Here is a 19,715-nt window from a genome sequence, read left to right on the forward strand (position 1 = left end):
AAGTAAAATCACTTATTCAAAATAATCCATACAAGTTAAATATGTGATCTTACCACTGACACTTGTCAAAATATAGAGATATTTATTTGCAAAATTTCAACTCTATAATAATTTTAGTAGCTTTATAAAAAGATTGTTAGTATAGTCTGAATTTAAAACAAATTTTGCCAAAAACCTTAAACTCACAGCCACATATAGGTTGCCGGTTAGGCAGGTGACTGGTAGACTTTTGCTTAAATGTCCAGTTTTAGCAATATCTTTATTCAATTCCTTCACAAATTTGAATTAGTTTAACTTAAAAAATTAAACCAATTTATTTATTTAGTTTTGAATTAGTTAACTTCTACTAATAGTTTACCTCGACAAGTCTAAATCTAAATATTATTTCATAAGTCTGTTTCACTTTACATACAAATGGAAGGACATCAGTTAAAAAATTGTAAAAAGAAAAGATTCGATATACTTAAAAAAAATTATCAAATAATCAACGAAGTAGTTGAGGGGACATTTACTTAGCTTTTTATTTAATGCTTTCGTTCTATATTTTAATTTTAATGCTTTCAATTTTTGTGAGAAAAAAGGGATAATAATAAATAGAAGGTATTTAATTTTAACATAATATTGCATAGTTAAAAATATCACTTCTTTTTCACTTCCTTAAATAGGATAATGTTATTTTGGTAACATACATTAATTTAAAAAATTATTTTAAGGGAAATAGAGTTAGTGGAAAATAGGTGGCCACAGGAGAGTGGCAGTTAGTTTTAGTTTTGGATGACGACAGTATTTAAGGCCAAATTTCAAATAATGTGTCACTTCTTTGGATGTCTTGCTTCTTCTCCAAAACGTCGAAACTCTTTTCTCCTCCTTCTCTCTAAAATCTCCTTCCTCTTTCTAAGAAAACCTCACCATTTCTTCTTTCAATCACCTCTCAGGCACCGCCGGAACACTCCCGACGTCAAGAGCTTCCATTTAAACCGATCAGTTTGTGATTCTGAGCTGGCGAGTTCTTTCTCTTTAAGCACGTTCGTTTAAGACTCGCATGCAACCCTCTAGTTCTGGTCGTCTGAGTGGGTAATATTATTCTGAGTGTTTTTGGTTTTCTATGTGGTTTAGTATTCCTAAAACGTGGTCGTAAGACTTTAAGTCTTTGGTAGAAGGGAGCTCTAATTCTACATAGTTGAGCGTTCGGTCACACTTAGAGGTAAGGGAAACTTATATAATTTAACTTAGCTTGTTGTGTTGAATGTTTGTATGCTTGCATGATACATGTGATTATTTGATGAGTATGAAATATGATTTACTGCTGGTTTGGATGTGTGGATAGACGTAGGATATACGCTGTGCACTGAGTTGGGATAGAGTTTAATCTTCGAACCGTAGTATTCTGAGCAAAGGTGTTTAGCATGGTCGAGCGTCATTAGCGAGCGTTCGGTTTTTCTTGGGAGTGTATGGTCTTGAATTACCATGAGTTAGGGATAGTGTTTAAGAGTCTTTCGATAATATTATATAGGAATAGATAATCTGTGATCGATCGTTCTGTTTTCATTGAGCGTCCGTTCATGTTAAGTTCTTCTTTAGACTTCCTAAACAATTTAGTTAATGTGTTATATACTACCTAAAGTCGTAGACGTTATCGTTCTTTTCATTCAGAATAAGTGGTGGCTCAATTGTGTGTGTGTGTGTATATATATATATATATATATATATATATATATATATATATATATATATTCATTCTTTTTCTGAGAGTTTATTAGCGATCGGTCTTGGACCAATCTTTCAGTCTCAGTAGCGCTCGTTCCTGATAAGCAATTGGTCTTGGACCCGCGCTTGTCCAATTGTGTTCGGTATCTACAGGGCTCGGTCTTAAACCAAGCGTTGGGTCTTGCTTTCTGTAATATAGTATTATTGTGCTTAGAATCAGAGTCTTTATTCATACTAGCTAGTGTTCGTTAATTCATAATTTCTCATCAGTATTAGTATTTGTGTAAATCAGTGTTGGTCGTTAAAAGGTGTTCGGCCTAGAGTCTTAGTACTCGACCTAGGCTTCGTGGCGTCCGGTTGAACTCTTAGGAGTCTGTTTATTGTAGTAGATGAGTAGCGCTCAGTCTCGTTAATTTCTAAGAAGCGTCGTTCTAGTCTTACTTGGGTTATGATAAGGGCGTATAATCTTATTTCCTTTGAATGTATGGATGATTAAGTATGAGGAAAATTGAGAGATAATGTGTATGAAATAGTTGATTATGAACGAGTATTCCAGGGAGAAATATCTCAGAAAGTGGTTATTGATTGGTAAAGTATGAATGTGGGCAAAGCTTAGCGGGCGTTCATCCTGATATTCCATGATTACTTGTTCTCATGTAGAGAGGAGTAAGTCACGTGTGGGAATGACAGGAGGTCCTAGTCCATAAGGTTAACTTGGACGGAACGGATCAACCTCGGGTGGCAGCTGTTGAAGGTATCCCAATTACTACATCACCCGGGTGCACGAACGTCGTAGCTACACATGATTCATACAGTCTGGACAGTCAGAGTCATGTGGTCATTATTTGCATGCATTGATGTATGAATTATGATGTGGTTGTTGTTGGTGTTGTTATGAATATTGTATGTTGTGATTGAATAAATTAAATTACATAAGTTTACCCTGTTTATCATTTTTGTCTGTGTTGTGCGTCCGGTCGTTGTCCTGTTGCAATGATCATCCGTGTGGATGTGAGCAGAAGGAGAAGAACTGCTTGAAGAAGTATTGGAAGATGCAACGAAAGTGAAGGCCGAACCTTGAGAGCGTTCAGTCTGGTGTTAGCTTTACCTTTGGTAAGTATACTATTTTTTGTACACCGTTCGGTCTAATAATAGCTAGAGTAATGGTTTTAATTTCCCTGTTATTGTGTAAGGTCATTCGGCCATAATCTTATCTCATTCAACGTAGAACTGATTTGTAGTATTATTAACATGTGATTATTCTCTATATGATTTTACACTATATTTTTGGGATGTTACAAAATATAATTATTAAAATAAATATATTTATGTAGTTATGAAGAAAAGGAGAAGGAAAAAAATAGTAAATATAAAGTATAATTTTGTTTTGTTGTAAAAGTATCATTAATCCTCAAAATAAAAGTAATATTTCTCTTTAAAAAAAGGTAATTAATCGTGTCACAACTAAAATCGTGACCAAAGACTAATGAAACTCTACAAAATAAAAATGAGATTAAAAATTAGAGTTTGAATCACCATCAATATCAAGCATAGTTTACTATCGAAAACTACGAAAACGATTAATTTTTAACCACTGTAATCCCGCTTCTTGTGTTAGAAATCGAATCTCATGGTTTTCCCTTTTTTTTCTTTGATCTATGTTTTCTGTTTTGTATGGTAAAGTTTACATTATGATTTGGTGTTGTCATTGAGAAGATATTATGGTTGTTATGGTGGAAAATAATAGAGAAAGAGATGAATAAGAAAAGATTTGCTGATGGTGGTGTTTCAGGTAGCGTATGAGTATTATTAAGAGGTATGAAGATGGTTGGAGGAAATTGTCGGTAGCTGTGATTGGAAGCTGAAGAAATTAGGTTGGTGGAGTTGATGAAGCATCAGCAATTTGCGAATGAGCCAAATTCAGTTGGTGAAAAGATTACGAATACACAAGGATTGGCAATGATGCTGATGAAATATTACGAATTAAAGAACATCAGTAGTGGTGCTATGATGATGGCAGCGGAATAAAAAACCAAATAAACTGAAACACAATAACATAAAATAAGTTAAAAATAAAATCAAATCATTTTGAAACAAATAAAATCACATCAATGAAATCAAATAAAACTAAACCAAATTAAACAACATCACATAAAATAAGATTAAATAAAATCAAATATAATAACGAAATAAAAATCACATGAAATCAAATCAAATAAAGTAAAATCACAACAACAAAATAAAAATCAAATACACAACAAAAAGAAAGAAATATTTACATTTTTTTTAAATTATATATATATATATTATATTTCTATTTCTTTTTATTTTTTACGAGTTACTGGATAAAATCGAGTGTTGAATTTATTAAATATATAAAAAGTTAGAGTAAATAAGAGTGTCAAGTAGAAAATAAATGCTTTTTCTAAAATGTAAATTTGCTTTTAATCAATTAAATATAAGTTTAACTTTTATTCTTTACATTTAAAATTTAATATTTCTAATTTATGCAATTAAAAAATAATTTATTTTTATCCCGTCCAAATTTCTCATACTTAAAATTTGTCATAGTAAATATTTTGAAACGGAAATGAATATTATTAGATATTTAATGATAAAAGTGCAAAAACACTGTGAAACAAACCTCGTATAATTTTAAAAAGTGAAAAAATAAATCTTTAATAATATTTTGGACAAATAAGCTTTACTTATTTTTTTAACTTAAAAAACTGAAAAATTAATTTGAAGTCTAAAAAATTCAAATAATTCACAAATTTGATATACTAAAAACATGTAAAATAAGAGTCCTCTTTAGAGAAGGTTGTTCATACCCATGTTGAGCGCGTGCATTCACGCGTCTACCGTATTTCCCTCCTTTATTAGTCAATGTGTGAGCCCGAAGCTCGACCTCTCTTGCTCTTCAATGGCCGCGTCGTCCTCTATTCGAATCGTCGTCGTCGGTGATGTGGTAAAGTAACCTCTTCCCACTTTCCAAACCCAACTTTTGCTTCTCATGTTTGCTAGTTTTGGGACAATGCCTATGACCTAATTTGGGGTTTTCTGAAGCATGATTACTGGAACTTTGAACAAGATTCCAAAGCGCTTGAGTTCTTGCAGGTACTTTTCTCCATTATCCTGTTTCCATTTTCGTTCCCTGTTAATGAAAAAGCTTATGCATATTCTGCTGCCAACCCACGTGCCATTTGATTCAATCCTCGATGCTGTGGGGTTCTGTGCTCTATCTTCTCTTTCCTATTCTCATTTCCATGCTATTTAAGCTTACAAAAAATATGATAATTATGATAAAAGATTATAGACCAGAATAATAATTTTGGTTATCCCAGTAAAAGGGAAAAAAGCTGAGGTTGTTAGTTTTCATAGGGTGTTAAAAAATCTTACCTTGTTGTGAAATGCAACTTCCCTAGTACTATAAAGGAAAATTATCGTCACTTATTTGCTATTATTATTTTGGTCTTGGTTACTAATAAACCTTATTTGGAAATTTTATTATGCCGAAGCTAACCCGGTGCAGAGACTCCTACTACCTCCGAGCCCCCTAAACACAAATACTTAAAAGAGGTTGCTACAAATGGATGGATGTCCCTGTAATCTGCTGGGGATTGCTAAATTGGCTGTGTAGATAGACATTGAGCGTGTTTGTATAGAAAACTAGTAGCGTTTTTGTGAACTTCTCTACTGAAAAACAAAACTATATTTCCATTAGAGAAGCTCTAAAAAGTCCTTCTTACTTCCATTCCCATATAGACCAAAATAATTAATAAACAAAACCCCTATTTCTGGAGTCCAAGAGTCACTTGTAATAGTAAAACATGTACCTGCTAAAATTAATTGGCTAGTTGCACTTTGATGTAGAAAGGTTGTGTAAGATCAAATCTTGGTTAGAGATTTGGGAACGAAATGATAAAGGAAAAATTATAAGGAACTAAAACTAGAGAAATCAAAATAAGAAGTAAGAACAATTTTTTTTGTCCTTTTTGCACGCCATGAAGGGGAAAGAAAACAAAGAGAAAGTTGTGATATTGAATATTCATCTATCATTAATTTCTATTAAGTTGATGCAACTACTTAATGTACAATATTATTGACTTGTTTTCGTATATCTGATCTATCAATCTAATCTAGTCCTATGTTGAAGTGCAGCCAGATTTGGTGCTGTTTACAGGCAAGCTTCACTTTACTGCTGATCAACCTATCATACTACAGTGATTTTTCTTAAATGCATTTAAGTGTCTTTACTTCCTCTATGCCTATTTTAATTGTTATGAAAATAGCTGGTGTAGACCTATGAAAAATCGGTGTCCATCTTGAAAATTGAATGCTATGGCATTGATCTGTTTAACTTCTAAATAACCTAGGAGTATGGTTTGCATTAATAGCCAGAGACCTGTACAAATCAGCATGTGCCAAGTTTATGGCCTGTTAATTTATCTTTGTTGTATAACTTATGATTTGTTATGATTAATTTGTTATTTGATTTATCTGTGTATTACTGTTTTCATCCTTTTTCAACTGTCACATTCAATCTTGTTAGGTGATTTTGGTGATGAAAATGTTGAAGTCGTTCAGAGTGTTGCAAATGTTGAATTTTCTAAAGCAGTTATATTGGGAAACCACGATGCCTGGTTCACTAAACAGTTTTCTAAAAGGTGAAGTTTACAAGTTTGTTCCTGGAATCATTCTTTGTGTGTGTTTGTGTACTCTGTGAAAAAAGGTTCATGTTGTTTGATTATTCCATAGGGCTTAATGAAAATTTCATTTGAGAAATAGATAGAAAACTAGGAAAATAAACTTTGAAATTATGTCTACAGTACATCTTTTTTGTCCCACCACCCTGATAACAACATGCAAACACACGCACAAATAATCCCATCCGTCCAATCTTTTTGACAGTAGAAGCTTTGTATTATGTCAAAAGCTTAATTTGTTTGAGTTTGTTTTGTACGCAGTAGGTGGTAGTTGCAAATGCTGATTTCTATTCAAATTGTAAACTAACACTTTGATTCAAATATTAGCCAGGAGAAGGATAAAGTTCAGCTTCAGCTAGAATGGTAAGCTTATCTATAAGTATTTGATTTATTCTGAGAAAATTTTGCTCTGATTTATTAATTTGACTTATGCATTTCAAAATCTTATTAATTTACTTTTGACAAAAGCATATCTGTTATTTCTGTTTATGTGCTTATATAATGCTATAGGTGAATTAACTTGTTCACAGGTTTAACAAAAGAAAATGGGCTATTTCATTTTCCATTATTAAATGTTTAAAATGAGATTTTAAAATATCTATGATGAATTTTTTGTTGTTCCGGAAACGTGTCAATTCTAGAGAAGTTACCAATTACTGAAAGCAAAGTTAACTACTTTAGAGTTCTTGTTGACACCTTTCCCAGATTAATTTTATCCCCAATCTCGATAATTGTAAATTCCATTGAGTTTACTTATTATGCTTTTATTATTTTATGGAGATCCTTAGAAAATTTACTGATAAATGAATCTATCAATATAAATTCAGCCTTGGTGAGGAGCATGTGGCTTATCGACGATCAGACTTCCCTCTAATAAAAGTAAGCGTTGTTGGTGGACGGCCATTTTCTTGTGGGGGTAAACCATTGTCGCAGAAAAAGCTTCTTTCTGCAAGGTGTGTATTGTAATGGAAGTAATCAGACAATTCGATCCTCAAAAGGCTCAAAATGTATTTAGTATTTTCAGCTTTCCACCTTAGTTTTTAATGCCTACAAAAAAGAGTTAAGTTCACCAATCACCATTTTTCTCCCATCACATTATCACCTTGAAAGAATGCTGTACGATCTTTCCAACAGTTACTCATTATTAACTTTTGATGCTCTTAATGTATTTATCTTGCCCAATCTTGTCTTGCCTCGCCTCGCCTCATTTAATTATCCATTATTGTGACAACAGATAATCCACAATAGAAGTAGAGTTAGGTGGTCTTTTATGATTTGTTTAGGAGATCATATATGTTGTGTTTTTTAACTATTACTATAATTCCATGGTAGCTCGAAATCAATTTATCAGTTGAGCTTTGTCATAGATATGGAATTAAAGACATGGATGAGAGTGCTAAGAGAATCCAGAAAGCTGCTCGTGGTACACCGGATGATCATTTTCTTATATTACTTGCACATAACGGGCCCTCAGGTGACACATGGCATTTCAATTTTGTTATCAGCTCTGTTGGTACTGCTTGTCTATCACACCTAATACACATCCTGATGTTTAAATTTTAAATTTGTATAGGCCTTGGTTCTGATTTGAATGATATATGTGGAAAGGACTGGGAATTTGGGGGTAATGGTGATTATGGTGATCCAGGTAATACGTATACTTCATGACTTAAATTTTTATTAAAATATTATCTTTTTGTGGTTTTGGCACTCAGCAATAACGACAACTGTCAAGGCCGTATTCCAGCCTCCACCTCCCGCTTATTATTATTTGAATAACAATCTTTCATTTCATTTCAGATGGTTCTGTATGTTATTCTGAATAATCATTTCCATTTTAGTGGATTTGTACCTTAAGGTGCCACTGAAGAATGATGGAGATAATGCAAACATAACAAAACTGAGATAATACAGTTTTTACCTAGTTTATTATGTTTATATGACAGATCTAGCACACGCCATATCCTTGCTAAAAGAGAATGATCAAGTATCAATTCCCTTGGTTGTATTTGGTCACATGCACAAAGAGCTGGCATATGGCAATGGCTTTAGGAAAATGATTGTGGTTGGCCCTGATAACACCATATACTTAAATGGGGCAATTGTTCCTAGGGTCAAAAGGTTGAATGATGAAGACAAGAGAAGCTTAGACGAGGAAAGTGCTCTTTCCTCATCAGAGGCAAAAGGTACCAGAAGAGCCTTTACTTTAGTTGAGATTTCAGAAGGGAGAGTTGCTAAGATTGCAGAAAGTTGGGTCTCAGTCGTTGAAGATAGGACCACATTAGAAGAAGAGCACATACTATATGAGGTCAGCTAGGATCCTCATCCTCCACATTTAGGCTCCTGCCTCTGTCACACCCATTTTAATGCGTAGATGAATAAAGCCAAGGGTGAAATATACATCGAAGCTGATTCCTTATCCCGATGAATAGTATTTAATTTCATTGTTAATAACTACTATATAGACTACACAAATGGCATATGCTCTTATACTCATTCCTTATCTAGCTGGTGTGATTTATTGCTTGTACCGCACCTCTATTTCATGTGGCAAGTCAAATGTGAAGGGCTCGTGTCAAATTATTTTCTTCCTAGCATAGAGGACTGCACCCCTGTTTGTTTTTGTTGTCCTTGCGCATTTGGATTCATGTTGAATGATATGGGTGGGTCTATTGGATTACACAGGCTGTTCCATTTGCCGTCATGGTGACTAATATTTTTAACCTGGCACTGTCTGCTTGTGGTGCCATTGTATTGTCCAAATTTTACTCCATTTTGCAAGCACTATACACGGATTCTGCAGCTGATAGGTTTGGAGTACATCATTTTCATGTTTGTCTTTTTTTTTTCTGGACCCAATGAAAATTGCAGTGCTTTGGCAGATGGCTGTGATCCCATTTGGTCATGAAATGACTCCCCTGACTTTTAGCTCTAAAGTAAAGGTTAAAGAGGCTGTGATACTGAAGGTTGACCAAACTTTTAATGATTTGATGCAGGCTTGTTTCCTCTTTTCATTAATTTTTTCTCTTTTGATGAGTTAAGAAAAAGTTTCATTCACATGAAAGAAATGACCCATTTCCTAGACTTCCTCGATTAACCTTGCTATTGGTGAATGACATATTCCACGAATACCACTTACAATCATTTACAGGTTCCTTAATTTCTTATATCATTTGTCAGCACTAACAAGCATCTTTCCCTTCTATATAATAATCTCTTTTTTAAGCTTTCCATTCTACAAAAGTATGCAGTAGTAGTATTATTTGGCACTGTCTTTTCTGTTTTGCTTTCTTAAGGTTTGGTGCACCGAATTCCAAGCAGTCTATGGGCTGTTTTTGACTCGTCGGGTTCCTTTACAGCCATTGGATAACAGAAAATAAAGTGAAAAAGAAAGCTTAAAGTAACTCCAAATACTTTTCTTGGTAAAACATTGAGTTGATTCTGACCCTGCTAAAAATTGCTATTAACTTTATTGTAAAATCTGGGGGCACCATTTTATAATTGTGTGGTGAACATGATCAAATACCCCACCCTATTGGCTTTATTTTAGTGTCCATACATAATTTGATAATTTGATAGAGAACTCTGATTCATTGATCTCAACATGTTTCTCTTCATCAATTTTGATATACCATTAACATCATTCCTTCATTTATTAGGATTTCTACTTTTCTTCTCCAGAGGCCCCTCCTCTTAAAGATTAGTCAATTAAGTTTCTCTAGTTTTTCTACCGTAAAGCCAACATTTTGGTCCATTTAATATTTCCATTTCTTTGACAACTCATTTATGTTTTCCAACTTAGCCTAGGGTCTTTCTAGATAGGGTTAAAACTTGCAACTTCCTGGCACCATACTAAATGCGTACTTTACTTTGCTTCCTCATCCTCATAATTAGATTACTGTAATTAAGATTCTGAGTTTGGTACATCATATTTTGTTTCATCAGTTTTAGAGTTGGCACGATAGCCTTTATAGGGACAATCACTAAATTCTATCTCAAGCTTAAGAGAGAAAAATATAGGTCTGCGTATGTCTAACTGTTCCAAGCTTAAATGAATATTAATTGAGGCACAGCTGCATGATTTTCTAGCTATGCACAGTGCATTCGAATCCTTCAATTTTCAAAAAATACTTTAAATGGATGAACATGGTTGAGTAATTGTTGACAAACAAAACCATTCACTTTACCATTCAGCTTTTTGTACCTTTTTGAACATGAACTGCTCATAATAATAATAATAATGCCATAATTTATCAAGGAGTAAATATAGAACATGCTCATTATGTCAAAGCAGTTTCCTAACAGCATGTAGAAAGTTGCCATAAAAAGGATTAGCTTGGTCATTATGAAACAACATATCAAGAATCTGGTCAAATTTTCTTCCTTTTTCTTGGGGATTTTGAAAGTTATCCAATTTCAATAGATAACATTTTTTATAATAAATATTTAAAGTTTGTCCAATAATGCACAACTGAGAAATAATTAACAATCAACTAAAAAACAAATAAATTATTGTCAACTAATCAAAGTACATACATATAGTTGAAAAGTAAAATCCTCATATCTTAAAGATATGTTCAAAGTAAAACCACACTTTTCTGTCTCAAAGCATTAATACATTATTATAAGTTAGTCCATTTAATGAAAGCAACAGATTCAGAGTAAAAAAATTTCTACTTTTTTATAATTTTCGACATTACTGTTACCTAATCTTTCATCTTCACAATTCAACATGACATTGCTGAATCTTTATAAAACAACATGAGAGATCTTAAAATCCATGACCCAGAGGAATCTAAAGAGAGGAGTTCATAATATAATTGAAAAAAAAAAGTGTTTGTGAAGAGAACAAATTGTATATTTCTGAAAAGCAAAAGATAAACATAGAATGTCTACTCTGACATGTTTGACCCCTTCTTCTGTCACAGTTGGCCCTCTTTATTTGAAGATCCTCTGCTACCTTTGACCGAATCTAGACCCTCTATGACTCTGTACTCTTACGTCTTCATCTTTCCATCTTGATCCTCTTGTTAACCACAAATGGCACACTGTTTCAGGGTTAAACAAGCAAACCAACAAACACTATATTTAAATAAATTAATGTAATTATTTAGTGCTACATGTATGTTATTCTTATCTGTTCATAAAAATAAAATAAAAATGTTATACAATTGGAGAATGTTCCAACTATAATTTTTTTTCTGATATACTAACGTAAGCTGTTTTAGAGACTCAAATTTAAGAATTTGTAATGTTCCCAGTTTGTCACAACAATCATGTTAGCTGTTGACACAACTTTGGAAAATAGCTAAAATATATTAACCTGGAGAATGATAGAAAAATGCTGTAATTAATGTATAACAAGGAGCAAAACTGATAAAAATAAAATTTAGTAATATATTACAAATTTAAGATAAGTTAAAAAAATTATATTAGATAAAAGTAAAAAATATATATAAATATATATTAATCTATTAAGATTTTGAATTGAAGATAATAATTTTTTATATAATCTTTTATTAGTGGTTAATCTTTTATATTATTATATCATTAAATAGAAAAAATATATTTTTTATTTAGTCTTATCTCATCTGCATTGTGGTAAATGACATGGACCCAAATTCTTTTTGAATCATAATCTTTGAAGGGTAAGTTTGTCTTTTCATTGCAGTCTCTGGATAAGAGGTTACCTACTTCAGTTAGAGGGCATCATTGTACAGTGCACCAATCAATGTATCATAACACAGTTCATTATGATCATTAGAATACATTTAAAATTTGTAGTAAATTTTCAATTAATGTCTGTTGTCCTGTTTCAAAACAGACTTATAAAATAGTTTTTAAATATCTCCACCCCATCACAAGTGTTTTTAACTTAACCACTGGGACATTATGATTGACATGAATAATAGAAGATATTTAAAAAATTGAAAAAATATTTACTAGATACTCAAGAAAAAATTAATTATATATTAAAGATTTAAAATTTGTTCGGTCTTAAATGAAAAGAAAAAACAAAAAGGGCCATTGTAGTTTTTTTTCATCTTCTCTCTTTCCATTTTCTTATCATCAAAAACTCCTCCTTAACTCATTTCATACATAAAAGTTATGGATTAAAAAGATTAAAATATAGAACCACTTGTACTTGTTGTTTATGGTCTAGAATGAATAATCATCACATGCTTTTTACAAACCATGAATTTTTGAAAAATAAATTATAGAAAGCAGATTAAAAAACAGTAAAAGATGTTTAAGCATTTAAGGAATTAATTGATTTGTTGTGTGATAATTGTATTTGAGATAGGTGAAAGGGTGAGAGAGAGAAGAAAGAAAAGATGAATGGTCCTGCCCAGCAGCACTTCCAGCTCACCCGCTTAGGTCGGATCTATTTTCTGCCACTCTTCACTTTCCTCACATCACAACCCACTCCCAACTTCAACAACACCTTTCCATAACACAACACAACATCCTCTTCATCTTCTTCTTCCTCAAAAAACAACCAATTTTTAAAGACTAAGCTCAAACAAACACACCTTTTGTTTAAAAATTAATTTTTTATAATTTTTTCTCATTCTCACACACAAAATAAGAGAAACAAGAAGTGCCCAGAAAGGCAAATCACCATTACTGTGTTGGGTTCGTTCATGCTCAAGTGGGTTTCCGTTTGCGCGCTCCTACGTTAAATGGGCAATGTGACGGGAACAGTGGCTGCCAAATTCGCGTTTTTCCCGCCAGAGCCACCAACTTACGACGTTTGCCGAGAGGGGGATGGGAGGGTGGTGCTGTCGGGTGTCACAGCCGACAAAAACGTCGACGTTCACATTCTCGACACTAAGGGTGGCAACAAGATCGTTGCCACCTTCTGGAAACACCCTTTTGCCCGCTTCACCTTCTTGTACTCTCACGGTAATGCCGCTGACTTGGGTCAGATGCACGACCTCTTCATCGAGCTCAGAGCTCACCTGCGTGTCAACATCATGAGGTCAACCAAAACCACCGCCTTCTTCTTTGGCCTCTAATTTCTTATATGTTCGTTTTCAATGGAGACATCTTTTTATATCAGTGTCTGTTTAGCTGTTTGGTAGCTGATAAAGATGATAATTATGCTGTGTCTTAATCTTGAGCAAAACTTCTTGGTCTTTTACTCTGTATGTAAGCTCATGCATAGTAATACATGAGCTTGCTTCACTTCCATAAAAGTAAATGTATATTTTAATATTCATTTTGCTTGATTTGACAACTTATGTAATGTTCTATTTCAGAAAACATTTTGGGGTGTGAACATAAGCTCTTTCTGAATTTTGTTTCTACTTTGTTTTATGTTTGCAGTTATGACTATTCAGGATATGGAGCATCTACGGGTAAGGTATGTAATCGCTTGTTTCCTTTTTTTTTTTTTGTGGTGGTTGTTCTTTGTTTCCAAATAAAGTTTCTTGGGGCTTTGATTTATTTCCATATAAGACAGTGTATATGCTTGAAACAAGGTTATAAAAATTCCATTTGAAGTGTTTTTCTGCAAATGATTCTGCTGCTATTCTCAATGATGTTTTTGTTGGTTTTCAACTGTGGCAGCCATCTGAGTTCAACACGTATTACGACATAGAAGCTGTATATCATTGTTTGAAGCGTGAATATGGAATTAAACAAGAAGAATTGATTTTGTACGGTCAATCGGTTGGAAGTGGGCCCACACTGCACTTGGCTTCTAAGTTGCAGAAGTTGAGAGGTGTTGTTCTTCACAGTGCCATACTTTCAGGGATAAGGGTCTTGTACCCTGTCAAGATGACATTTTGGTTTGACATATTTAAAGTGAGTTTTGCCTCTGTGTTCATAATTCTGATGACTCTACTCTAATATTTTCGCTGAGCTTTGTAGTTACAAAATTCTCTTTTAACGTTTCAGAATATAGACAAAATTCGACATGTCAACTGTCCAGTGTTTGTTATACATGTAAGTATCTATTTCCATCCTTGGTTCTCGAATGATTTTCTTTTTCCTTTTCCTGACACTGCCAATGAGTTTGTTCATATGTTTACACATGTTTGTTGTTGCGTTATTGGATCATTATTTCCATCTGGTCTAAGAAACTCTTTGATTATGCTACCCAGTTGGTAAATTCTTTTATCAATTTCTTCAGCTTCTGAAAAGAAATAAAGCAGATTAATTATTGATGCAAAGCGCAATAGATTTTGGAGCAAAATTTGGAACAGCACCAGACAACACTTGATATAACTCCCTATTTTATTTGTATTACTCTATTTTGCATGTTGACTTGAATTTACAAGAGCAATCAGCACTCCCAAGACAGACATAAAATGGGTAAATGATGTTCAATAAGATCTGCATGTTCAACAACTTCATATTCTGATTACATTTTATGATAAGGCTACTAAGAGATGTCAGCATGGATTGTGTTACTTACCAGATTTGTATCCATATATACACTAAATGAAATGTGATTTTTCCAAATTCTTCTTTCATGACGTTTATGATTAATGTTATTTTTTGAGAATGGATTTATGCTGTTTGTTCCCCACTAATATAGAACCTGGAAATACCCTGCACCTGTTGTCCTAACGAGGACCATTACAAAATTTAATAAATATTTGGTATTTCTGCTTTTCCACATATCCCCTTTCTGTTGTTTATATTGATAGAACAGGTAACTCATGATTGGTGTTGAAATAGAAATAAAGACAGTTGAAGAGTAAGAAAATTAGTTATCGTTTAGAACTCATGATTGTTTTCTGCAACTTCTGTGTTACTTAGATCTGCCATAAGTTATTGTTCATGAATTCAGTTCTCCAAAAGTCCATAATCCATACAAAACAGCATAGTTGGCATGGATATTTTAACCTGTAATGGCATCGTTTTGATGAATTAACATAATTAATAGTTTTGTGTCTGCTAATGGGATTCTGTGCAGGGAACAAATGATGATATTGTTGATTGGTCTCACGGCAAGCGATTATGGGAACTGTCAAAGGAAAAATATGATCCCTTGTGGGTAAAGGGTGGTGGTCATTGCAACCTTGAAACATTCCCAGAGTACATCAAATACTTGCGCAAGTTCATAAATGCAATGGAGAAACTCGCACTCACAAAACAGTCAAGCAAACAGCTCTCTCAAAATCCTAGTATTACTGAATCCAGACATAACAAATGCTTAAGATTTGTTTGATAGTTTTGAGGCTTTGGATGTAAGGAATCAGATTCATGGTTTGTTCAATAGTGCCTTAGTTGCCATGCATGCTACTTTGGTTCATGATTTGGCAACTGCTCAGTTAACTAGAATTTAAGGATGTCTAAGACCCTAACCCTACTGAAACATGATGTTTCTGATCCAAATCCTTGTTCTGGATTTCTGCCAAAGTTGTTGAGTTTGTGTACAGACCAAGACCATTCTCTGAAGAAAACAATGCTATTATTTCCACTACTATGTCATTATAATCATCAAATACCTTATCATGTGCTGTCGTAAGGTTTTGAAACCAGTAATATTTTTTATGTACCGTGGAATTTGAAGCCATAGAACATGTAATGCGTGTTCTGTTTTTCTTGGTACATTAGTAGTTTAAAAAACATGTTTAAATATAAGGTACATACATTTCCTACCTATTTTAAGTACTCTGTTTGTCGATTGTTTATCAAAGTACTTGACAGCTAGTGTTTGTCAGTCTCAAATGTAGCACGTTTATTATGAAATTCATAATACGACATAGTCAATCAGTTGTACTTTGGCTTATTAAAAAATGCATATTGCTGGAGAGAATTTGGTATTAAATCATTGACACTGAAGTCACCCATCCTTATACATTAAAGTGGAGTTTATCCTCTTTAAAGTGATTAAGTGTTTTAATATTTTTTTTCCTTATAAAAACACATTTTTTAACTTATTCTCAAAAGTTAAATCATAATTATTTCTAATTAATTATGCATATTCACAATACCTTTATTTTTTCCTCAAATATTTTTAAATTATATATTAATATTAATTTTAAGTACTTTTTTAATATTTTGTCTGTTTCAAATATTGGTAAAGACTTTTTTTTTCTGTTAAGCTAGAACAAAACACAAAAGGAATTAATACTAGCTCTGAGAAGGCTAATTCTTCATGCACCTTCATATATTTCTTCATGCACTCCTACATAAAAGAAATCTCATTTTGTTCATTTTAGACTGTTATTCGGAAAATAAAAATAACTTTTGAATTATCATCCAGAAGCTATTTTTCTCCTTAAAAGAAGACTTTCAAATTATATAATATGAAAGCCAAAAATTACTTACAGGACAATCTGAAAATTAAATAATTTTCAGATTGTACAATTCAAAAATTATTATTTTTTCCTCTCTTTAATTTTTAGAAGTCGTTTTTTACTTTTAAATTATATAAATTTTGGATTTTAAATGTTAAATAACTTCTAAATTGTAAAACTAAAGAAGTTTGTCTTGTCTCCTTATTATTCAGGGTTTTTGTTCAAAACGAATAAGACTAAAATATTCAGAGTTTGTCAGTTTTAGTTTTTCAATTATTGAATCTGATTTTCATTTGTTTTAAAAATAGTCTCTATGATAATTTATTATTGAAGTATGAATAAAAAATAATGATACATGTAGATGAATATTATAACTATTATTATAAGATTATTTAGAAAATCAGTATGTGTTGACATGTTCCTCAGGTTATATTATAAAAGAAAGCCTTTTTCCTTATCAAGAGAGATTCTTCTTAAGAAAGTTTCATATCATATTTTGGATGAAAGCAAGTTTCTTACAACTTTTGTTCAAATCATGATTTACCAGAGGTTAACTAAACTCTATCATTATTATGATTTACTACTAAAGTTAATTTTTGTTAATTTATTCTCACTAATAAATTATTGTTACTTCTTTTTCTACTTTTGAACATACATTCTTACTAAATGTAAATATTATTGGTATATTCATGGAAGAAGTTAATTAAAAGGGATTGACACATAGTTCATCCATAGTGTATAATGGAATCTTTTATCAATATTAGGAGTAAAATAGTAATTTTCTCAATGTTATTTGACTTTTCTCAAGAAATTGGAATGGATGATAGCTATAAGTAACTTAGCAAATTCTCTTTTCTTTATTCACTCCTTTTTGAGACAAACAGAGATGCTATTGTCATTCTTTCCTCATAAAACTTGAACCATACATATGTTAAATAGTAGGTCTTTGTTTGTTTCCAATAAAAAGTTAAATAATTGTTATATGCTCAATTCTTTTCAACAACAGAAGTATGATTGTAAAAAAAAAAAGTACCAATTTTATTGATAAAATCTCAAACCTTAACTCTTCTAAATAATTTTACTTCCTTTAAGATGTTTAAATTAGAAAAAGGAATTACAGTATAAGGTGTGCATATATTATTCTTTTATAAATTTTTTTAATAAATAAAATAATACAAAATAAGCTTTTTTTTAATCTAAAACTAAAAACATTGATATTAAAAAAAGGTAAAAAGAATTAATTTTTAAAATAGAAAATGTGTACAAAATTGAGAAATTTTCTATTATATATTATTGAAATAAGTTAAAATTTAATGTAATTTTTATTGTAATAATTAATTTTTTTTACAAACATTTTTTGTGTGTGCCATAATTATGCATTTATAATATTTTAAATCCTTTTAAAAATAAAATAAGAATAGAAAATGTTTTTAAAACAATTAATTATTACAATAAAAATTACATAAAATTTTAACTTATTTCAATAATATTATTGAAAATAAGTTACAACATCATCCTTACCCTTTTAATTATGTTTGCAAATAAGAAAGTATGTGATAAGGATCTCACATCAGAGGTTGTAGATATATACATTATCAACTATGTTTAAAGGACTCTCTTTATTTGCCCAAAACCACTAAAATGAATAGATGGTGGAATGAATCAGTCTTGATGGTACAAGATAAGATTGACCTTATTTGTCTTTAAATTCTTAATCTCTTCTAAGGGTAGTTGTTTTTTCTTCTTTGAAGAACTATCAATAATAATATACTTTTTTTTTTTTACCAAGCTTGACCTTCATTTTTCCTTTAACCAAAATTTGGGATTCATTATAACTTTGCAATATAAATGTTTAGTATAAACAATACTTTAATGCGATTATCATTTCCATACTTACCTAAAAACCTATTCGTGGGAGCTTAAATAAAATAATACTATTAATCTTTTCAATATAGTTTAAATAATGAATATAAACTTAGCTACTAAGTTTAATGTCAAGCGGACCATATTAAAGTTCATGATCCACACCAAGTAATATATAGTAATGTTTAAAGCTTATTAAAAAAACAGTTTTCATCCTAATAAAAATAAAAATCACTAGTGCAAAAAGGACTTTAGACGTCTGTTATTTTGGGCTTTTAACGTCTAATCTCTGTCCGACGTCTATATGGGTGACGTTAATGAGACGTCGGGCCCTTTAGGTCAGACGTCTCTATAGACGTCCGACCTATATAGGTCCGACGTCTCTATAGACGTCCGACCTATATAGGTCCGACGTCTCTATAGACGTCTGACCTATATAGGTCCGACTTCTATATAGACGTTCGATCCATATAGGTTCGACGTCTCTCAGGTTGTTCCTAACTCATGGTGATTCGAGTTTACAACTTTATATTTTAGTTGAAGAGAATGTATTGTACATTTTTTTTTTATTGGATGGTTTTAAAAACGTAGTGGAGGGAATTGGAGGAGTACAAAACGCAACAAATCACCGCCATAGAACGCCACCATAGAACGCCGCCTAAAGACACGAGAATAACTGCACCAAAACCCAACGAAAACGCATTTTAATCGGTTCAAATGAAAGATAATGCATCAAAGAGTGATGTAATCGGAGTAAAATTAATTTAAAACGGTGCAAAAGTGAGAAAACGAACCTGAAAAGTGTAACCCGTAGAGAGAAAACACGACAAAGATGATGAACAATGAGTGCGCGTAACAACTGTCTCGCGTTCACGGTGTTTTAATGCCAAAATTTAGACGTCGGTTCCCCCAATTAACAGACGTCTAAAGTGCTTCAGAAGTCGGAGTGGCGGGATCAGACGTCTAAATGGAGTCAAAAAGTGACTTTTTAAATTTCTGGATTGAGGGTTTAGACGTCGGTTCCCCCAATTAACAGACGTCTAAAGTATTTCAGAAGTCGGAGTGGCGGGATCAGACGTCTAAATGGAGTCAAAAAGTGACTTTTTAAATTTCTGGATTGAGGGTTTAGACGTCGGTTCCCCCAATAACAGACGTCTAAAGTGCTTCAGAAGTCGGAGTGGCG

The 19,715-nt window shown here is 32.3% G+C and overlaps 2 protein-coding genes across 3 annotated transcripts; both read left to right on the plus strand.

The window, feature by feature from the left end:
* The first annotated feature begins 4,520 nt into the window (after positions 1-4,520).
* LOC124834900 (uncharacterized) lies at positions 4,521-9,093 on the plus strand. Of its 2 annotated transcripts, none has more exons than XM_088105236.1 (9): positions 4,521-4,675; positions 4,774-4,824; positions 5,851-5,890; positions 6,260-6,374; positions 6,741-6,776; positions 7,241-7,366; positions 7,781-7,887; positions 7,987-8,061; positions 8,360-9,093. In XM_088105236.1, the coding sequence occupies exons 1-9, from the start codon at positions 4,541-4,543 to the stop codon at positions 8,728-8,730; spliced, it is 1,056 nt and encodes a 351-aa protein (XP_087961362.1). In that variant the 5' UTR covers positions 4,521-4,540; the 3' UTR covers positions 8,731-9,093. The 2 variants fall into 2 exon arrangements, with proteins under 2 accessions (XP_087961362.1, XP_047165684.1); XM_047309728.2 differs by having other exon boundaries at positions 4,522-4,675; positions 5,869-5,890.
* Positions 9,094-12,700: 3,607 nt separating this feature from the next.
* Positions 12,701-15,881, plus strand: LOC148206998 (uncharacterized). Its single transcript, XM_088105237.1, has 5 exons — positions 12,701-13,395; positions 13,743-13,779; positions 13,986-14,222; positions 14,316-14,363; positions 15,340-15,881. Exons 1-5 carry the CDS (start codon positions 13,097-13,099, stop codon positions 15,592-15,594), a joined length of 876 nt encoding a protein of 291 aa, XP_087961363.1. The 5' UTR covers positions 12,701-13,096; the 3' UTR covers positions 15,595-15,881.
* The last annotated feature ends 3,834 nt before the right edge of the window (positions 15,882-19,715 follow it).

Source organism: Vigna umbellata, chromosome 1 (genome assembly GCF_029865625.1).
Source record: "Vigna umbellata cultivar VRB3 chromosome 1, Vumbellata_1.0, whole genome shotgun sequence".
In the NCBI taxonomy this organism is placed as follows: domain Eukaryota; kingdom Viridiplantae; phylum Streptophyta; class Magnoliopsida; order Fabales; family Fabaceae; genus Vigna; species Vigna umbellata.

Bases quoted from the DNA above. Each gene is read 5' to 3' on its own strand.
- LOC124834900 (XM_088105236.1), top strand. From the start codon at position 4,541: ATGTTGAGCGCGTGCATTCACGCGTCTACCGTATTTCCCTCCTTTATT. The intron at 6,375-6,740 runs GTGAAGTTTACA...TTCAAATATTAG, and splicing joins ACTAAACAGTTTTCTAAAAG to CCAGGAGAAGGATAAAGTTC. The intron at 7,367-7,780 runs GTGTGTATTGTA...GCTTTGTCATAG, and splicing joins AAAAAGCTTCTTTCTGCAAG to ATATGGAATTAAAGACATGG.
- LOC148206998 (XM_088105237.1), top strand. From the start codon at position 13,097: ATGGGCAATGTGACGGGAACAGTGGCTGCCAAATTCGCGTTTTTCCCG. The intron at 13,780-13,985 runs GTATGTAATCGC...CAACTGTGGCAG, and splicing joins ATGGAGCATCTACGGGTAAG to CCATCTGAGTTCAACACGTA. The intron at 14,364-15,339 runs GTAAGTATCTAT...GATTCTGTGCAG, and splicing joins GTCCAGTGTTTGTTATACAT to GGAACAAATGATGATATTGT.